This window comes from Macrotis lagotis, chromosome X (assembly GCF_037893015.1).
Source record: "Macrotis lagotis isolate mMagLag1 chromosome X, bilby.v1.9.chrom.fasta, whole genome shotgun sequence".
Classification (NCBI taxonomy): domain Eukaryota; kingdom Metazoa; phylum Chordata; class Mammalia; order Peramelemorphia; family Peramelidae; genus Macrotis; species Macrotis lagotis.
In genome coordinates this window covers 699,985,712-699,999,538 of record NC_133666.1, presented here as the reverse complement: position 1 = coordinate 699,999,538, position 13,827 = coordinate 699,985,712, and the positions used below count along the sequence as shown (strand labels likewise).

At 39.4% G+C, this 13,827-nt stretch overlaps 1 protein-coding gene and 1 pseudogene across 4 annotated transcripts in view; one reads left to right on the top strand and one right to left on the bottom strand.

Moving 5' to 3' along the window:
• The window catches only part of LOC141499640 (vomeronasal type-2 receptor 26-like), an 841,716-nt pseudogene that overhangs the window by 48,120 nt on the left and 779,769 nt on the right, over nucleotides 1-13,827 (top strand).
• The window catches only part of LOC141497116 (uncharacterized), a 35,737-nt gene that overhangs the window by 16,155 nt on the left and 5,755 nt on the right, over nucleotides 1-13,827 (bottom strand). For 2 of the 4 annotated variants that reach the window (XM_074199720.1, XM_074199724.1), the window contains exons 3-4: nucleotides 11,773-11,899; nucleotides 10,884-10,979 (exon numbers count right to left, since the gene is read on the bottom strand). In XM_074199720.1, the coding sequence (XP_074055821.1) occupies nucleotides 10,884-10,979; nucleotides 11,773-11,899 (223 nt within the window). The remainder of the gene's footprint in view (nucleotides 1-10,883; nucleotides 10,980-11,772; nucleotides 11,900-13,827) is intronic. The other 2 variants (XM_074199722.1, XM_074199723.1) reach the window with 2 other exon arrangements.

Here is a 13,827-nt window from a genome sequence, read left to right as displayed (position 1 = left end):
GGGCAGCTAGGTGGTGTAATGGATAAAGCACTGGTCTTGGAGTCAGGAGTACCTGGGTTCAAATCCGGTCTCAGACACTTAATAATGACCTAGCTGTGTGGCCTAGGGCAAGCCACTTAACCCCATTTGCCTTGCAAAAACCTAAAAAACAAAAACAACAACAACAACAACAACAACAAAAAACAAGCCAAGGATCAGACTCCAGCCCCAGCCAAAAACAAACAAAAAAAAAACCAAAAAAAAAAATCCTTGGATCTATACTCTATATATTCAGGAACAGAACTAAAACCTCAAAGATGGACAAAAAAGGTAAAAGAGCACTTACTATAGAAAACTACAGACAAGATGACAGCAATGCTATGTCTGAAGAAGAAAGTTGTGAAAAATCACTCACAGGAGAAGTATCAAGTCTATAAATTGCACTCAAATACAGAAGCTCATTGAAGCGCTTAAAAAAGTAGAAGAGAGGAAGAAGAAGAATGGAAAAAAGAAATGAAAGTCATGCAGGAAACTGTGACAAGTTGACCAAAGAAATCAACTCCATTAAAAGTAAAAATAACCATCTGGAAAAGGAAACATAAAAGCTAATTGGAAAAAATAAAATCCTAAAAATTAGAATTGAACAATTAGAAACCAATGAATCTACAAGATTCCATCAAATAAAATAAAAAGGCTGAAAAAACTGAAGAAAATGGGAAAAAGAATGACCTGGAAAACAGATCCAGGAGACAATTTAGGAATCATCGAACTACTAGAAAGCCTGGACCAACAAAAGAACCTGGAAAACATCATGCAGGAAATTATAAAGGAAAACTGTCCAAATCTACTAGAACAAGACAAAAATATAACCATTGAAAGAATCCACAGAACCTCTCTAGAAAGAGACCTCAGGATAAAAATTCCAAGGGCTGTAATAGCCAAATTCCATAATCCTCAAATCAGGGAGAGAATATTGCAAGCAGCAAAAAGAAAACAATTCAAATACAAAGAGAACACAATCATACTAACACAGGACCAATCAGCCTCAACAATGAAAGAACAGAAGAACTAGAATAACATATTTCAGAGAGCTAAGGGCTTGGGATGACAGCCCAGAATACTGAAAATTCAGCATATATTATCAGGGGAAAAAGATGGATTTCAATGAAATACAGGACTTCCAGAATTTTCTGACATGAAGACCAGAACTGAACAGAGAATTCAAGTGCCAAATATATACCTGAAGAGTTGCATAAAAAAGGGTAAATGAAAAGGGGTCAGAAAAAACAAATCTATTTTAAACAAATGTTGGTCAACTATCAAATTGTATACAACCCTAAAAGGGAAGATATAATACTTCTAATTCTTTAGAACTTTTTTTTCTCTAGGGATAATTAGATGGTATATTATAATTGAAGAGAATGAACCTAAAGGATATGGAAATAATTGGGTCTTGTCTCTCAATTAAGGAGATCCAAGATGACATCACTATGTTTGAGACAAAAAGCCTTGAAAAAAAAAAGCAGGGGTGTTAACTTTAACTTAAGTGTCTCATTATTCTTTGATTCACTTTAATCACAAGGTGCTAAGCACCATGACTGAGGATATCATAAACTACTAGGATCTAAGATACTGTCTCTGTTACTTACAATCATTTGTAAAGTTCTCAGGTGAGACCTCCAAAGTCTTGAAGTACTTAGAGGTCTTCAAGATTCTCTCAGTTAATAAGATCAGGGTTTGAATATCCCTGAAGAGGGGTTAAGTTACCCTAGGTGGGGGATAAGGGGGGAGTAAAAGTGGGAAAGAGAATAGACCTTGTTTCACTTAACAAGGTGTTAAGTACCTTGGGTGGGGGGTAAAGTGGGAGGACAATAGGTCCTGGTGAGGAAGAAAAAGAGAAAAATATAAATAGAGAAAGATAGCATGGAGGGAAATACAGAATTAGTAATCTTAACTGTAAATGTGAATGGGATGAACTGTCCCATAAAACAGAAGCAGATAGCAGAATGGATTAAAAACCAGAATCCTACAATATGTTGATTATAAGAAACACATTTGAAGCAGAGAGAGACACACAGGGTAAAGTTAAAGGTTGGAGCAAAATATATTATGCCTCAGCTGGAGTAAAAAAAAAAATCTCAGACAAAGTAAAAGCAAAAATCAATCTCATTAAGACGGATAAGAAAGGAAACTACATCTTCTTAAAAGGCACCATTGGTAATGAAGCTATATCATTACTAAACAAGTATTCACCTAGTGGCATAGCATCCAGATTCCTAGAGGAAAAGCTGAGTGAATTACAAGGAGAGGTAGGCAGCAAAACTTTAATAATGGGAGACCTCATCTCCCTCTCTCAGAACTAGATAAATCTAACAACAAAATAAACAAGAAGGAAGTTAAGAAGGTGAGTGAAATCTTAGAAAACTTAGATATGATAGACCTCTGGAGTAAACTTAATGGGGATAGAAAAGAATACACCTTTTTCTTGACAGTACATGGCACCTTCACCAAAACTGACCACATACTAGGGCACAAAACCTTAAAATCAAATGCAGAAATAATAAACACTTCTCAGACCACAATGCAATTAAAATTACATATAATAAAGGGTCAGGGAAAGATAAACCAAGAATTAATTGGAAATTGAATAATAAATAATGGAACAACAATAAATAATGGAAATAATAATTATATACAAGAAAATGATAATGAGACATCATACCAAAATTTATGGGATGCAGTCAAGGCAGTTTTAAGGGGAAACTTTATATCTTTAAATGCCTATATGAATAAAATAGAGAAAGAGGAGATCAATGAATTGGGTATGCAACTAAAAAAGCTAAAAAAGAACAATTTAAATATCTCCAATTAAATACCTAATTAGAAATTCTGAAACTCAAGGGAAAGATTAATAAAATGGAAAGTAAGAAAGCCATTGATCTCATAAATAAAACTAAGAGCTGGTTTTATGAAAAAGCCAATAAAACAGACAAATCTCTGGTTAATCTGATTTAAAAAATAAAAAGAAATAAAAAAATTACCAATATCAAACATGAAAAGGGTTAACCTACCACCAATGGGGAGGAAATTAAAGAGATAATTCAGAGCTACTTTGTCAAACTAATAAATTGCAAAACTTGAGTGAGATTGATGAATATTTACAAAAAACAAACTGCCCAGATTAACGAAGAGGAAATAAATTACTTAACCCCATTTCAGAAAAAGAAATTGAAGAAACCATCAATAAACTCCCTAAGAAAAAGTCTCCAAGGCCAGATGGATATACAAATGAATGCTACCAAACATTTAGGGAACAATTAAGTCCTATTTCATATAAACTATTTGAAAAATTAGGAGAGGATGGAGTTCTGCTGAACTCCTTTTATGACACTAACATGGTGCTGATACTATACCAGGAAGAACCAAAACAAAGAAAATTATAGACCAATCTCCCTAATGAATATTGATGCAAAAATCTTAAATAAAACTTTAGCAATGAGACTACAGCAAGTTGTTACCAGGATAAAACACCATAATCAGGTTGGATTTATACCAGACAGGCAAGGATGGTTCAACATTAGGAAAACACTCAACATAATTAAACATATCAATAGTAAAACTAACAGAAATCATATGATTATCTCAATAAATGCTGAAAAAGCCTTTGATCAAATACAACAGCCATTCCTATTAAAAACACAAGAAAGTTTAGGAATAAATGAAGTTTATCTTAAAATAATAAATAGTATCTACCTAAAACCATCAACAAATATTATATTTAATGGGAATAAACTCAGAGCATTTCCAATAAATTCAGGGGTAAAACAAGGATGCCCATTAACACCATTTCTATTGAATATAGTATTGGAAAGGCTAGCAGTAGCAATAAGAAAAGAAAAAGAAATCAAAGGAATCAGAATTGGCAAGGAGGAAGCAAAACTTTCACTCTTTGCAGATGATATGATGATACCTAGAGAAGCTGAGAAAATCATCTAAAAAAGTCCTTGAAACAATTAACAAATTTAGCAAAGTAGTAGGATATAAAATAAACCCACATAAATCATCAGCAGAGCCCAAGAACAAGAAATAGAAAGAGAAATTCCATTTAAAATAACTGTAGACAACATTAAATACTTGGGAATATACCTCTCAAGACAAATGCAAAAACTGTATAAACACAATTATAAAGCTCTCTTCACCTAAATAAAGTCAGATCTAAATAACTGGAAAAATCTCGAATGCTCATGGTTAGGTCAAGCTAATATAATAAAAATGACAATTCTACCCAAATTAAATTACCAGTGCCATACTAATGAAACTACCAAATAACTACTTTACTACACTAGAAAAAATACTAAAAAAATTCATCTGGAGCAATAAAAGGACAAGAAGAGCAAGGGAACTGATGAAAAAAAAATGTAAAGGAAGGTGGCCTAGCTCTACCAGATCTAAAACTATACTTTAAAGTAGCAGTCATCAAAACTACTGGTTAAGAAATGGATCAGTGGGGGGCTTAGCCAAGATGGTGACAAGAGAGGACCCTCTCTTAGGAGCTCTCTCACAAAACTTCAAAACTAAGGACTCAAACTAAATTTTCAAGAGACAGAACCCACAGAGCGACCCAGTGAGGCAGCTCTCCTACTCAAGGTAACCTGGAAAAGAGCAGAAAGGCTCTGCTCCCCAGGATTGGAGGAGTGGCCCGCCAAAGCAAAAGAACTTCAGCCTCCCGGAGGCAGCCCCAGGGTGCTAGGAGCCGCGGCTCACAGCAGCGGGGGAGTTTCCTGAGGTACACCCTGGGGAGCACCGGGCACAAAGTGGGGGAACAGCAGGAGACCTCTGCCAGAGTGAGCACATGAAGCCCAGCCCTCAGGGCACACAGAAAGTTCCAGGAAACAGTAAGCAGGAGCCCCCAGGGCATGAGCCCATTGAACCTAGGGAGGGGAGTGAAGAGAGACTGCTGAGCTCTGTCCTAAGCCCTGGAACAGGACTCTGGGGCTCTGACCACATTCAGATACTGATCGCAGTCTAGGCCCCCCCATAGAACAGCAGCCCCCCCCCACCTCAGCCCCATGGCAGAGGAGGGCGTATATGGTCATTCACAGACCAGGAGAAAGGACAGAGCCTCACACACTGAGACCCTTGTGGGAGTGTCCCAAAAGCTCAGGAAGCACCCCCAAACCAGGCCCAGGCCGGGAAAATGAGCAAGCAAAGAAACAAAAGGAAGACTATTGAGAAATATTTTGCAAATGAGCCCAAGAAGGATCAAAATACTCAGTCTGAAGATGAGGAAGCACAAGTTCCTGCATCTAAAGACTCCAAGAAAAACAGGAATTGGGCTCAGGCTATGACAGAGCTCAAAAAAGACTTTGAAAATCAAATGAGGGAATTAGAAGAAAAACTGGGAAAAGAAATGAGAGAGATGCAGGAAAAACATGAAAATGAAGTCAGCAGCTTAGTCAAGGAAATCCCCCCCCCCCCGAAAAAAAATGCTGAAAAAAATAGCATGCTTAAAACCAGCTTAGGTCAAATAGATAAAACAGTTCAAAAAGTTATGGAGGAGAAGAATACATTAAAAAGGAAAATTGGCCAGATGGAAAAAGAGATAAGAAAACTCTCTGAGGAGAACAAATCCTTCAGACAAAGAATAGAATTCAGGGAGATTGATGAATTTACTAGAAACCAGGATTCATTACTTCAAAACCAAAAAAATGAAAAATTACAAGAAAATGTGAAACATCTCATTGAAAAGAACAACTGATATGGAAAACAGACTTAGGAAAAATAATTTAAAAATTATTGGAATACCTGAAAGTCATGATCAGGAAAAGAGCCTTGACATCATTTTCAAAGAATTACTACAGGAAAATTGCCCTGATATTCTAGAAGCAGAGGGCAAAATAGAAATGGAGAGAATCCACCAATCCCCCGGAAAAAGAGATCCCAAAAAAACCAACCCCTAGGAACATTATACCCAAATTCCAGAACTCCCAAGTCAAAGAGAAAATATTACAAGTAGCCAGAAGGACACAATTCAAATATTGTGGAGCTGCAGTCAGAATCAAACAGGACTTAGCAGCAACTACATTGGAAGCTCGTAGGGCTTGGAATATAATATACCTGAAGGTAGAAGAGCTTAGAATGCAACCGAGAATCAACTACCCAGCAAGGCTGAATGTCCTCTTCCAGGGAAAAAGATGGACTTTCAATGAACCAGGGGAATTTCAAATGTTCCTGTTGGAATGGCCAGAGCTGAACAGAAGGTTTGATCTTCAAATACAGGACTCAGGTGAAGCATGGAGATTGAAGGAGAAGGGGAAAATATGAGGGATTTAATGATGATGACCTGCAAGTATTCCTGCATAGAAAAATGACACTAATAATACTCATATGAACCTTCTCAGTTAATAGAGCAGGTATAGTTGAAGCACAGGAGAAAGCTGAATTTGAAGATAAAATATGGTGTAAAATGGAGTCAATAGAAAAAGGGAAATGTAATGGGAGAAAGAAAAAGGAGAGGGGGAATAGGCCAAGATGTCTCATATAATAAGATTTTTCTTTATTACAATGAGCTATTGCAATGATATGGAAGGGGGGAAGGCAAGGGGGAATGAGGGAATCTTTACACTCATTAGAGGTGGCTAGGAGAGGAAACAGCATATATACTCAATGGGGTATAGACATTTGGAGTAAGAAGAAAAGGGGGGGACGGGGGGAACGGGGGATATGAGTGATGGAGGAGAGGATGGACCATGGCGGGAGAGTGGTCAGATATAACGCATTTTCCTTTTTACTTATTGCAAGGGCCTGGGGACCATAGAGCCAGGTGGATGCTGGGCCTAAGGGGTGGTAGGGGGGTTCAGGGCCTCTTGGCCCCAGGACCAGGGATCTGTCTGCTGCGCCACTCAGCTATGGCAGTCAGAGTAAAAGGAGAGAGAAAATATAGTACATGGTAGTGGAGAAATATGAAAGGAGGGAGTTGCGATCAGCAATGGCAACGGTGGAAAAATATGGAAGTAACTTTTGCGATGGACTTACCATAAAGAATGTGATCCACCCACGACAGAGTTGTTGGTGTTGGAACAAAGACTGAAGCACATTTTTTATTATTATTATTTGGGGGGGTGCAGGGCAAATAGGGCGGGGTGGCCTGCCTGGAGCTGCATAGCAGGGTGATCGTTGGATGTCTGAGGCCGGATTTGGACCCGGGTGCTTCTGGCTCAAGGGCCAATGCTCTGTCTGCCACCCAGTCACCCCTACTATTATTGCTATTTTATTTTATTTTGGGTCTTTTTTTCTTTTTTTGGTTTTTGCAGGGCAATGGGGTTGGGGTGGCTTGCATGTCACACAGCTGGGTGATTGTTGGATGTATGGGGCCGGATATGGGCTCAGGTGCTCCTGGGGCTGGGGCTGGGGCTCTGTCCATTGCGCCACCTGGCCATACCTACAATTATTACTATTATTTTTTTAATTTTAATTTTTTTCTCCCCCCTTTACTTTATCACTCAAACAAGTCTATATTTCATGGGAGGAGGGGGTATTCTGTTTACCCTTAAACAAGAATATTTTTATTAATGTATAAAAAAACATTATTTGTACAAAGAGAGAATAAATAAATATTAAAAAAAGAAATGGATCAGTGGATTAGGATAGGTTCAAAAGAAACTGCATTAAGTGGACTACAGGAATCAACTATATGACAAATCCAAAGACATCAGCTTCTGGGATAAGAACTCACTATTTGACAAAAATTGTTGGAGGAAAACTGGAAAACAGTCTGGCAAAAACTACGCATAGATCTGTATCTCACACCTTATACCAAAATAATGTCAAAATGGGTATAGGATTTAGACATAAAGAGCAATACCATAGATAAATCATTAGACCAAAAATACTCTATCTGATCTATGTAAAAGTGATAAATTTATGACCAAACAAGAATTAGAGCACATTATAAACTGCAGAATGAGTGATTTTGACTATATTAAATTTAAAAGTTTTTGCACTAATAAAATCAAGACTGCCAAAATTAGAAGAAAAGCAGAAAGCTGGCAAACAATCCTCACAATCCAATGATCAATGTCTCATTTCTAAAATATAGTGAGAATTGCATCAAATTTATAAAGTCACAAGTCATTCCCCAATTGATAATGATCAAAGGATATGAAGTTTTCAAATGAAGAAATTAAAGCTATATATAATCATATGAAAAATTTTCCAAATCACTATCGATTAGAGAAACGCACATCAAAACAACAATGATGTACCATCGCACACGTATTAGATTAACTAAGATGAGCAAAAGGGAAGATGATCAGTGTTGGAGAGGTTGTGGGAGGATTGGGACATTGATGTGTTGCTGATGAAGCTGTGAATGGATCCAACCCTTCTGGAGATCAATATGGAATTGTACCCAAAGAACAATAAAACTGTTCATACCCTTTAAATCAGCAATTCCAATTCTAGATCTATATCCAGAAGAAACTGTAAAAAAAGGGGAAAGTCCCACATGTTCCAAAATATTTGTGGCAGCCCCTTTTTTGTAGTGGCAAAGAATTGGGCATTGAGGGGGTGCCCATCAAATGGGGAACAGCTAAACAAGTTGTGGTATATAAATACTATGGAATATTATTGTTCTATAAGAAACCATAATAGGTTGGACTCTAGAGAAGCAGAGAATGACTTATGGGATCTGATGCTGAATGAAGGCAACAGAGCCAAGAGCACAATGTCCACATCAACAACAATATGAGATGAACAGCCGTGATGGAAGCAGCTCCTCTCAATAGTCCAGAGAGCTAGGACAACGGTATTTGACTGGTTATGGACTATATTATCCCCAACTAGAGGAAGAAAAACACACAGGAAAAAAACACCCCTACTGAATCTGATGAATACTTTAGAAAAATTATCTCTTATGCATCTCTTTCCCTTAAACCTAATTCCTCATGCCAAAAATTACTAATTTGTAAATATGTTTAACAAAATATGTAAAATGCTAACGTGACTGTTCCCTGCTGAAGGGAGGGGGGGTGGGAAGGAAGGGTGGAGGGATGAAAACAAATAAATTTAAAAAAAATAAAGCTAATGGCATAACCATGACTAGAATGCTGCAATTCTGTGGTTAACCAACTATTAAGAAAAAAAAAGGAGAGATGGAAACAAATGTGATCATTTCACTCTGATATGCTAAATATCAGAAAGAGGAAATGTATTGATGAAAAATAAATCCCAAACCTGGCCCAGAATCCTGATAGAGGTATCAGGGGACTTTAGATTTCCAGACATCCCCTGAAACATTCTCAGCCATACAGAAGAATAGGAGCTAATAATTTCATGCCATCCATCAAAATGTAAAGGAACCACAATGGAGCAACTTACATAATGTATCTGATGCTGATCAATATGAAGGAACTGGTTGCTGGGCAAGCAATGATGGGCACCTTGGGGGGAAGCAACTCCATCAGAACACCTTTTACAGGGCAGGAGAGGGAAGCTGAGCATGGTGTACGTGGTGTACAGATGAAGAGGAAAAACAATGCCAGAAGAAGGAAGTGAAGTCCACAAAGAGAAACCTTTCTAAAGAGGAGGGAAAGGAAGTATTTTCTGAGAGAACCAATCTTGAGTTTAAAAAGACATGTAAAGAAAGTGGAGGATGGAGAATGAAGACACAGTTTAAGCTGGGTGTCAGAAAACTAGAGAGAAGCTGGAAGTAGAGCACTTCAAGTTCCTGCCAGAGGGGAACTGGTTGAAACCTGGAGAAGAGAAGCCTCAGGAGAGCTTTCTTCAGGTTTCTGAAGATTAGGTTTCAGCTATTTCACTCTGGAGGGCAGAGATGTCCCCAGAGTACTGGGGCGAGGCTGCCAAGAGGCTGGTAGGCTCACTGTCAGGAAGAACTTCTGAACTCTTGGAGTTGAAGAAAAGTAGAATTCAATGCTTTCAGAAGTGATGAGTCCCCTTTCCTTGGAGGGTCCAAATACAGGCTAGAGGGCCATTTGAAAGGAACACTTAAGTAGGGATTTCTCCAGATGCAGGTCAGACTTGTAGCCAATGAGGTCTCCTCAGGGTCTACAATTCTGGGGCTTACACCATGTAGTTATCATTTTGGGGGGTTTTGCACAATGAGAAAATATCTGACCAAAAAAAGGAAAATAAAACAGGATGTTTTCTGAGTATTTCTGCTAGCATTCTAACATGCAAAATTCACAAAGATTTTAAATAAGTGCATAAGAATAAGATGCATCTCCCAAGGGTAAGTGATCAAAACATTTTTCAAAGAAACTCATCTGGGGGCAGCTAGGTGGCACAGTGGATAGAGCACCGGCCCTGGAGTCAGGAGGACCTGAGTGAAAATCCGGCCTCAGACACTTAATAATGACCACTCTGTGTGGCCTTGGGCATGTCACTTAACCCCATTTGCCTTGCAAAAACTAAAAAAAAAACAACTCATCAGCCACTGGGTCAATAAAAGAAAGTGAAAAACGATCATAGTAAATGCAGAAACAGATTTGAAGAAACTAATGAACTTTACTGGTAGAGCTCAGAATCCACCATCTTGGTGGGGGCTGGGATGGGGAGTCAGAGAGGAGGGAATGGCCATTCCAGATGGAGGCTGGTGAAGAACACAACATCCAAAGGGTCACACAAGTTACAAGGCTCTTATTAAAAATTTTCACAAGCAGTCTTGACTGGTTGCTGAAGATGATAACTCAAAATCAGGACAGAAGAGAAGGACCTGCTTCCCTACTGTTGGCACTTCCTTCAATGAGACTTGAGGAGCAGAAAAAGGGCTCAGTGGCCTGTGTAGGCAGATTGGAAGCTGTGAGAAGGATCTTATGTCCATCCCCCCTGAGGGGTCAGCTGAGCTGGCTAAGACCAAGCTTCTCCTGCTGTGGTCCCTCACTCACCTGCACACCTGCATTTTGGGCATTCTCCCTCTGCCATCCAAGGTGCTTCCCCTCTCTCCAGCTGGGAGATTACATCTGGTTTGGACACAGCAAGACCTGCTCATTGGAAAATGTTTATCACAGTGACTTCTACATAAGATTTCCCCTTCTAACCACCCATAATTACTTTCCCCCATATTTAGTAGCTAAGTGTCAGAAGTCCATAAACATTTCCCCCAAATTTATCTTATTCCTATATGTTTTAGTCAAGAAGTAAAAAAGTATTGCAACAAAAAGACTACACTCTTCAACCCTAATTCCATATCTAACCCTGCTTCTAACCTGTTCCCCTTATGTAACCCCAACTCCATCTCTAATCTCCTCTATCTTTAGGAGAAAGTGGGAATTCTGGAAAAACTCAATGATTGGTAGGAAAGCTCTTAGAAAGATGATCTGTGTTGTATCTCTAAAAAGTATAGGGGAATGGGTCACAGAAAGAAAATTAATATGACTGCTTTACTTCTACAAAAGTCTAAGTCACCTCATATGAAAAGGAGGAGACTTTACTGGATGATTCTGAAGGATTCTTCTAGCCCTAAGTCTATGATCCCATGACCAAAAAGAGGATGGCATCCTTTCATGTCCTCCAGCATCTGTCCTGGGACCAGAAGGAACAGAGAGGAGGAGGCACAAAGGCAATAACAATCAAATACCAGTTTCAGTTGACCAAACAAGGTCTTTTCATTTGGGAATGGAGACACAGTGCCCTGGATGCTGACCACAAAAAGACTGCCAAATCCTGGTCTTTTCAGACCAGAGAGGAATTGCCTAACATTCAAGAGCCACACATCATGTCCCAAAAAAGAAGGAAAGGATCTCCCCTGGGAAGATCAGGGAGAGGTGTACTCACCCAGACAGACCAGGTTCCTAAAGTTCTCCAGCATCACATCTCTATAGAGCTCCTTCTGAGAGAGATCAAGGTGCCCCCACTCCTCTGGGGAGAAGTCCACGGACACATCCTTAAATGTCACCCATTCCTGAAACAGGATATACATTTGAGTTTGGCCAAAAATTTGCATGTCTTTTACTAATAACTATTAATACTTACCCAACTTTACATACCAAAATTACAAAAGAAGAAACATTTGTCTACTATTAATTCATTTCTATTTCTGAACTCCCCTCCCATCCTGACTTGATTCAATTCATTAACATTTATTCCTCACCTCCTATCCAGGACCTATGTGTAAAGCCCCAGGGATCCCTGAAACACCAATCTAGAGCTCAGAGGGACCACACAAGGGTCACCGAGTACAAACACCCCACACTCCAGAATGAGCAGAGTGAAGTGATTTACCAGAATCACACAGCTAGTAAGGCTCTGAGGTAGGATTTGAACTTCAGGGTTCAACTCCAGGTCCAGAATTCTGTCCCCTCGGCTGCCTCACTTAAGACGCAGTGTGACAGAGCAGATGGAGCACCAATCAACAGGAAGATGACTCCCCTTTGGTCACTGGAGGCAGGAGGAAGCCCTAGAGCTCAGAGCTGAAAGTGTCCTTGAGCCTAATCCAACAAAGGAAACTGTCCTCCTACCCCAGACCCACACCCCCAGGGCGGCTGGAGGCTGCCCTTGCCCTATGAGATAGTCAGGAAGTTCTTTATGAAATCAAGACTAAAGCCACTTGTGATAATTTGTACCCATCATTTCTACTTTTGTCCTCTGAGACCAATCAGAAAAAGGCTGAGCTCCCTTCCAGGTGAAAGCCCTTCAGACCAGCCCCCCTGAGGACTCTTGGTTTGGATTTTGAAGCCCCTACTTAATTAGCCTAAGGCCATGAAGGATGAAAAACAATTTTGCTGGCAGTAAAGAATAGTAGGGAGCAGTTAGTGGACTGGATAGAGCCTAGAGTCAGAAAAATCTGAGTTTAAATGTGACCAGAGATTTCCAAGCTGTGTGACCCTGGGCAAGTCACGTAACCCTGTTTACTTCAGTGTTCACTTCTGTAAAAGGAGCTGGAGAAAGAAATGGCAAACCATTCCAACATATTTGTGAAGAAAGTCCCAAATGGGGTCATAAAGAGTTGAAAAGGATAGAAAAATGATTAAACAACAACAAAAAAATGAATAGCAAATATCTTGACTGACTGTGTTTTTGGATTTCCTCTTATGATCTTGTAGGAAAGGAGAGCAAGGTCTCTGAAAATAAGGCGCAGAGGGGAGTGACCCTTCAGGATGGTTCAGACAGTAAGGGGCTGAAGCCAGGATTCTCCAGACTTCCTGACAAGTCAGTGACTGAATCTCAGACTCGCCCTTCTTTAGGCACACTCTATACAGTGCCCACTCTGAGCCCCAGGCCACCCTCTCCAGGTCTGGACACAGTGCACTTGACCTGGTTGAGTACCCCCCAATCACTCTTCCCAGCCCCACCCCAGCTTGTGTTCTCCCCAAGTGTGCTTGGCAGGTTGATTTCAGAAAAACCTGGAAAGACTTACATGAACTGATGCTCGGTTAAGTGAGCAGAACCAGAACGCTGTACACAATTACAGCAACAGTGTATGAGGATCCACTATGATGGATTTAGTTCACCTCAACAGTGCAATGATCAAAGACAATTCTAAAAGACTTGTGATGCAAAATGCCATCCACGTTCAGGGAAGAGCTAGGCAGCAATGAAGACCAGAGTATATGCGATTTTCACTTTTGAAAATTTGTTGTTTTCTTTTTTCTCATGTTTTTTCTCTTTTGTTCTCACCTTTTATAACATGACTAATATGGAAATATGTTTAATATGATTCTACATGTATAACTTCTATCAAATTATTTGCTGTTGAAGGGAGGGGGGAGGGAAAGAAGGGTAAAAGAAAAATGTGGAACTCAAAATCTTACCAAAAAATTGAATGTAGAAAACTATCTTTTCATGAAATTGGGAAAAAAACAAAATTAAAAAAACTGCTCTGTATCACCA